The sequence below is a fragment of the Oryzias melastigma genome, linkage group LG4, assembly GCF_002922805.2.
Source record: "Oryzias melastigma strain HK-1 linkage group LG4, ASM292280v2, whole genome shotgun sequence".
Classification (NCBI taxonomy): Eukaryota; Metazoa; Chordata; class Actinopteri; order Beloniformes; family Adrianichthyidae; genus Oryzias; species Oryzias melastigma.
Window position 1 is genome coordinate 6822005 of NC_050515.1, and position 7957 is coordinate 6829961.

The 7957-nt window shown below is 41.8% G+C and overlaps 1 protein-coding gene across 1 annotated transcript in view; it reads left to right on the plus strand.

Annotated features, from left to right (window-relative positions):
- xpr1a (xenotropic and polytropic retrovirus receptor 1a) overlaps window positions 1-7957 on the plus strand; it is an 86826-nt gene that overhangs the window by 71829 nt on the left and 7040 nt on the right. The window contains exons 10-11 of the mRNA XM_024278941.2: window positions 688-856; window positions 1591-1782. Of these exons, the coding sequence (XP_024134709.1) occupies window positions 688-856; window positions 1591-1782 (361 nt within the window). The remainder of the gene's footprint in view (window positions 1-687; window positions 857-1590; window positions 1783-7957) is intronic.

Consider the following 7957-nt stretch of genomic DNA (forward strand, 5'->3'; position numbering starts at 1 on the left):
CCACTAATTATAAGACTGCACACACTCCCCATCCTGCAACCGTTCCCTGAAAATATCCCATCAAACATGAATTTCTGATCGTCAGCCGTGTGGATTGAGCTGTGAGGGATGTTTAGTTTGTGGTTTTATCCAAGCGCTCCAGTTTGATGTCAACATCCTTTGTTCTTCTGCGTGTTTTCCCTCAACCTGCTGCAGGATCTACAGCTCTTTTCAGGAGACCGTATTACCTGAGTGCAGCAGGCAGGCTTAAGCTTCAGACACTTAATCATCAATCAATACCTACTTTGATTGACAGGTGCAGAAAAACAGCCAATGAAGCTGATGTCTCTAAAACAAATGAAAAAAGATCTTTGGCATTTGCAGTGAAAGCGGAGTAAGTGTACAGTCGCCCCTGAATGTCAGATGTGGCCGGCGGGGAAAATTGAAAAAGTCAAGCGGTGTTGTATTGGTTTACAGTAGCTTCCTGTTCCGTATAACATGTTCAAATGAATACATAAATAACACCATCATTATTTACCGTGACTTGTTGGAGTTTCCTGTGGTGGAACGATAAGCCAGTTTACCATAGAAGAGCTGCACTCCAATTATTCACCTAATTCCACCGTACCGCCATCCTGGGGGAAAGTCGCTGCTTTCAAAGTCATGAGGTCGTTTGACATTTCCTCCTCTGTTTCCTGTCCTTCCCAGTTCCGTGTCTTCACAGCGCCGTTCCATCGGGTGGAGTTTGCAGACTTCTGGCTGGCGGATCAGCTCAACTCTCTGGTGTTTATCCTCATGGATCTGGAGTATCTTGTCTGCTTCTACATATTTGAGCTGCAGTGGAGCAACAGCAAGGGGCTGCTGCCCGAGTCTGAAGGTGCGACTAGGAAGCATTTTATCGCTAAAAAAAAAACACAGTAGAAATTTGGATTTTTACTTTCCTCAAATTAAACTTTGCGGTTTTATTTTTTTATTATAGACCAACTTTTATTAAAATTGTGTTTTTAACATGTTCTTGTGGCATTTTTCTGATGATGGAGGACATGTAAAAAGAAAATTATGAGATCAGCTTTTTTATTTCGGCTAAAATCTGCAAAATCATAATTAAAAGACGACTGGGAACGCTTTGAAAAAAGATCAAACGATGTTCAGAGTGGGACTTTTAATTATTTCTATGATTTCTAGATGTTGAATCATTAATTTTTAAATTAAAGTTATGTGTCTAAATGCTGAAACTTTGAAGATTCACACAAATAAAACCAAAAAAAAAGAGAGAGAAAGTTTATGACTTGCATGGAAGTACAATAAATATTGATTTAATTCATACTGATAAAAGAATCTATTAGAATCACACTGTGGATGAATATGTTGGTGCTTTCCTGAATTATTTTCTGCCCTTTAATACAATGACTTCAAACTGGCTGTTTTGCCTCCTGGTGATCTGAAAGAGGCACAAATATTAGTCCAAACAATGACAGAAAATATGAGACTTTATAACGGTCCTCTTAACCAGCAGTGACGATTCAGCCGCTTCTGATTAAAGATCAGGAAAAACAAAATTTGGCCACACAAAGGTCACTTTTCTGTGCAAAAACGTTGTCCTTGTTCTAGATCACGTGTGCCACAGCTACTCGTACGGCCTGCGCGCCATCATCCAGTGTCTGCCCGCCTGGGTCCGTTTCATCCAGTGCCTGAGGCGTTACCGCGACACCAAGAGGGCTTTCCCACACCTGGTGAATGCTGGGAAATATTCCACCACCTTCTTCGTCGTCACCTTTGCAGCCCTCTATGCTACACACAAAGGTAGGCAGACGGACCGGGAAACTGGAGATTCTTGTTCTGTCCAGTGTGATTCCAGCTTTGAGTTATGGAGACGCTTGAAACGATGGATCGTACTGCCACCAGAGTGACAAATACTAGCTTATAATGTCCGTTAGGAAAATCTAGATAGCTCATAGATTAATCAATAATCTTTTAAAATCTATTTTATCATTTTTTCCGTCCACCAACAGTCCAACGTAAAAAGTCCAAAGTTAATTCTCCACACAAGATTTCTTCTCTGCTCTTTGCAGATGATGTTGTCCTATTGGCTTTATCGAGCCAAGACCCCCAGCATGCATTGGGGCAGTTAGGGCGGCTGGGATGAGGATCAGCAACACCAAGTCTGGGTGGGGTGCTCCTGCCCCAATAGGAGGAGTTTGAGTATCTTGGAGTCTTGTTCATGAGTGAGGGAAGATCTGATTGACCGGCGGACTGAAGCGATGTCGCTGTTATGTGGTCGCTGTCCCGGTCCACTGTGGGGAAGACAGAGCTGAGCCAGAAACTGAAGCTTTCATTTTACCGGTCGGTCTTCGTTCTAGTACTCAGCTGTAGTCGTGAGCTCTGGGTTGTGACTGAAAGAACAAGATCTCGACTACAAACGGCTGAGGGTGACTTTAGAGATAGAGTGAGGAGTTCGGTCACCTGGAGAGAATTGGGAGTAGAGCTTCTGCTCCTCCACATTAAGAAGAACCAGTTAAGGTGTCCTCCCTGGGAAGCTGTTTCAGGTATGACCCATTGGGCGGAAGTCCTGGGGAAGATCCAGGATACTCTGGAGAGACTATCAGAGGCTTTCAACTAGCCTGGAGACGCCTCGGGGTTCCCCTGGAGGGGCTGAAGGAAGTGGCAAGGGAGAAAAAAGTCTGATCATCTTAGCTTGGACTGCTGGATGAGTGAAAGAAAACGAATGGGTGACTCCCAAAATGAAGATAAATCTTATGTCTCTCACTCTGTGCTGGCCTCGACCCTCAGCTTGTTTGAACTCCTGTTTATGCTCCACTGTCTTTGACCCGAACCCCAAAAGCCTCGATCTTTAAGTCCGGTCAGTCAAGGAGACAGAACCAGATTTTTCCCATAATCCTCCAAAGACGTGTATTCCTCTAGTATTTTCCACTTTCTCCTTTTGCAGTACACCAGCACTGACCCAATAATTAAGTTAGGAAGAAGTATGGCCGCCCCCCACCAGGTAACCAGTTCAAACAGTCCAAACAGCATAAGATTGTAATTAGAAAAGACCCCAACCAACACCACGACTTACCAAGTTATTATCTCCTTTTCTTGAGAAAAAAAACATTTTTTTCTGGCAATAGTGAGGCGGTTTCTCGTTTTCTGGAGAAAAATAAGTTTGTTTTCTCGTTATAACAAGATAATATCTCGTTACAACAAGAAAACGATTGATAGTTTGAACGATCGAAGAGATTAAACAAAACAAAAAGAAGTAGGGCAGGCTGTTTCGGGCTTCTGTACATAATTCCAATATTCTACAGCTTTGTTGGTTTCTTCCTTTTTTTCATGTAAGCTAGGTGACTAAACAAGGTGTCATCGGTGTTGGAGAAGCTTTTCAACACACTGGCTTTTGAGTCTTTTGTCTGTGCGCTCACAAAGAGAAAAATGACCTTGAGTGCAAAAGCTGGAAGCTGCCTTTGGTTTGCTTTGTGTTGCCTGGAGCACCAGAGGTCAGTCAAACAGCTGCAGAAAAAGGAGTTCCTTCTCTCACAACACAGTCTCACTTTTAGGGCAGAAACAGAACATTTTAACTCTAAAAAAAGGACTTCGCAAAAGAATGTAATCCCAGTTTATCTGACTTTCCTATTAATAGTCAGCTCACTCCCTCTATAGCTGCACAATTATCTTAAAATGACAAAAAGCTCATATTCAACGACAACAAATGCTTCGTTTTAACCCCCCCCCCATACACACTGATGTTTATCTGCACGCCTTTAAACTCTGGCATTTTGCCGGCAAACACATTTACTTCTTGGGCACAAAGCCAGTGACGAAACTCCATCTTCTGCCTTTTAGATTACTACCGAATGTTATTACTTTATTCTTTTTTAAATATAAATTTCAATCGATGCATTTCCTTCCCAAGCTGGCCGCCGCTGATATTGAATGAACCAAGAAGAGAAGGAGGAGAGCAAATCTCTTTCTTTTTTTTTCTGTCTGTGCTCAGTAGGAAAGACGTCCATTAAACTACATCCTCCTTCCTTCTCCGGCTGGAGCCGATGTGAGCCTTCCCACTAATGGCCTCTCTTCATGTGTTATTCTCTATGAAGCTGTCTTTCATCCTGTCTGTAATGGAGGCTGAGGCTAAACTCTGGTTTGGGGAAGGAGGAGGCTGGGAAGACACTTTAGCACACACTCAAACTGACGATTGAGGAAATTACCTGTTGAGATATCTGAAGCATCCCTGCTGATTCTGGTGTTCTTAGAGGAAAAATGTGAATCAAAACATTCAGAAATATTTACTGTTGAACACAAGCGTGTTAGCTTCAGTGTCTTGAGTGGTTTCACCTTCACGGATCACGACCTGAAGGCTTCAGTGAAGCTTCACCACCTCAGATTCCTGGAAGAACCACATGGAGTTCTGCAGGAGCAAAACATACTCAACCAATCACAAGAAAGCAGACCAACATCCAGAGAGGAGTTAGAGTTATACTGCTGCCTGTGTTAAATGTATTATTTTTTAATGCCAAAAAATGGAACTAATATTCTTAAAATAATTCCAGTTTCTAAATGTCACTGTACCAGTCTTTACATGCAGGAAGGCCTTTAAAAGCAAAAGACAGCAGTTTGTGTTTTAAGGTGGAAGCAACAGTTCTACTATGTGAGGTGAGTGAAAAAGTTATTTCCTGTCAGTTGAATTGACATAAACCCTAAATCCACAAAAACATTTACAATCGCAGATCCTGTTAGCTTATATGAGAGATAAACGTTTACACCAGAGGTAGAAATGAACCCAGTAAGACTCGTCAGAGGGAGTTATTTTATGAGGAGGTGTTAAAAAGGAAGCAGCTGAGGAGAGGAGTGAAGTATGGAGTGATGGAGAGGGCTGATGAGGATGAAAGACAAAGAAAAGAGGGGAGATGAGAGTGGCCTTGTGGTAGAGCGTCCGCCCTGAGATTGGAAGGTCGTGGGTTCAAATCCCGGTAGAGTCGTCCCAAGACTAAAAATGGGACCCAGTGCCATTTGACACTCAGCATTAAGAGGTTGGATTGGGGGGTTAAACCACCAAATGGTTCCCGAGCACGGCTGTGTCTGCAGCTCACTGCTCCCCTAAGGGAGGGGTCAAATGCGGAGAACAAATTTCACGCACCCAAATAGTGGGACTTTAACTTTAAAAGAGGAAAGGCGAAAAGATGAGAGGAGACGAGAAGAAAAAAAAGAGACAGGACAAGAGGAAAAGAGAAGAGACTAGAGAAAATAAAAGAAGTGGAGAGAAAAGGAAAGGAAACAAGAGGAGATGAGGGGAGAGAAAAGGAAACAAGAGGAAAAAAAGAGAAGACAAGAGAGAAAAACTGAAACAATTGGAGAGGAAAAGAGATGTGAAGAAAGAAAATGAGATGAGAGATTAGGAAAGGAAATGAGGAGAGGAAAGGAGACAAGAGAAAGGGAGAGGAGTGAAAACTAGAGGAAAATAAGGAGAAGAAACAGGAGGAGAGGAGACAATAGGAAAGGAAACAGGAGGAAAAGAAAGGAGACAATAAAACAGGAGAGGAGACAGGAGGGGAGGAGAGGCGATTAGAGTAAAGGAGGGGAGAGGAAATCACCCGTCTGCATCTGCTGGACTCGGCCTGAATAAAGATGAGCCGACAGTTTTTATAACTTCATTTCATAGACTGACCTCTCATTCATTAGGAGGAGAGAAACACGCTGACCGGCGAGGAGGAGAAGGAGTCGCTGTGGGAGTCAAGCGCCTCCTTCTGTCTGCTGAACTCTGTTTCACCTCGACTCAGCCCGAACACAAAGGTGTTACGGATGCAGAGACAGGCCGTCTGTGCACGTGAACCGTGCTCAACCTTCAGTGCAGACAAATGGAATCAGCATTTTTGGTCAAATCAAACATTCTAGCAGTTTAATAATCAGAAAAGTTAGCCTTGTAAGTGCTGAAGCTTTACTCCCTAAAAGCCCAATAACTGATTATTCTTATATAATTATATATCAGTGTGTGGAGAGGCTGATGCTCCACATCTTAGAGATCAGAGAAAACTAAAGAGGTACAAACAATAACAATAAAAAAGAAAAGTCATCGCAGAATTATTTACTTTTACCTTACAATGCATTTACATTTAAAATTATATCTTAAGTCTGTGAAGCTGACTGTTTCTGACAGACAGAATTACAAAAAAAAACTGTAAAAAAAATTGTATGAACAGAAAGCCGTCAGAAAGGTTCTGTTTATTGTGCAAAGAATAAATAGTTATAAATGGAAGGAGGAAATTATTTTATGTAAAAAAAGAAAAAAACGCTAAAACATTGAAAAGTTCAACCTCAGAATGTTTACAAGTGGCTTTTTTTTACCAACATTATTGTAAATGGAACGTTTTTTTCAGGGCTGGCTTGATAAAATCAGTTTGAATCAATTTAAGCTTAACAAATAATAATCAATTCATAAAAATACAGATCGATTTAGCACATTAAGATATAGTCTGCTAGCATGATGCTAACGTTTGATGGGATTTCCCATAGGACGGCTAATGCTAACGCCCGGTCGACTTTAAACATACATTGCTGACTAAATTATCATATTTATATGATTTTTCCAAACTCTTTCAATGAAACATTTTTTAAAGTAAACATCGTTTTTTGCTGATACTTTCTTATTTAAACAAATATTTCTAAATCTGTAAACTCAAAATTGAATTGAATAAAAAAAAAAACAGAAAAAATTCAAATTACTGAAACAAAAAGTACATTTAAATTTTATTTATAATATTCAAAATGTGATAGTTTGCTGCATTTGGCCTTAGAGAAACAAACTGGAGATCCTCATAGGACACGCTGATGCTCCGTGATAACTGGGGGCAGGAGTCTTTCCCTGATCATCCAATCAATGTCCATCTCACCACGTTTAACCTCCTAATGTCTCAGGAGCAAAGCTGGAAATGCCGCACAACCTGAAAGGTTAAACGCCGCGATACGATCACCGCTGAAAAGATTCTATTGTCTGAGCTGAACCCACATGTGGGAGCCGTGTGGCCGTGGGGACAGTTCCTATGCCATCGCTCAGCTGAAGCAGCACAAAGCCGAGGCAGTTAACAGCAGTGCAGCAGTAGATCTCTGTTAGAAACGCTCTAATCCCCGGCGTCTTGTTGGCTGGTGGCAGAAAGAAATGGTGACTATGACAAATGAGAGCGAGCGGCGTCTCCTCTGGTGGCTGCTGTGTTTGTCTGAGCCGCGGAGGAGAGGCCGCGGGGAGCTGATGTATGTATTAAAACCCCCTGTGGGGCAAACGGAGCACATCAGAGGAGCCTGCACGCTCCCTCTCAGGTGCACCGGAGTGGCCGCTCCAACAAGATGAGTCGATGTTAATCATATTTGCAGTTGTTGTGACGTCACAGTTGCTGGCATAGCAGCGGTTTGTTTCATATTTAATCTGAAATGGGTTTTGTTCCTGAGCTTTTTAAGCCCACTTCAATTGAAATAAAAGTTTTTCCTAATATTTTGAGGTAGAGATCTACAATAAATAGCAAGAGAGGAGGGGATGCTTGATTAACTATTTTTCCTATCCAGTTAGGTCACCTAAAGGTTAATGTACTTCTGAATAGTTTATTTTTAGCTCACAATTTGGGACTAAAAATTAAATGTAATCTAGTTTAATAGTCTGTAATAAATGAGTAAAAACCTTGCTGTGGTTATGATGAATGCATATGAAGACGATGAGGGACGGAAAATTAATTCTGAGGTTTACCTGCTTCAGGAAATCTCATAAATCACCTTGCTGCTATTTCAATTATGATCGGATGGCTCCCTCTGGTGGTCAAATAGGGAATAGCAGAGCCACAGTTCTTAACCTGCTGATGAGCCGGATCAGGTCATTCCAGGTTCTTATTATCTGAACACACCTCTTCCACAGGGCCGTGCAGAGACATTTGGAGGGGCAGGTGCTCAAAGTTAAAAAAAAGGGCACATGGAACAAAAATTTGAAGCACCGCACAAC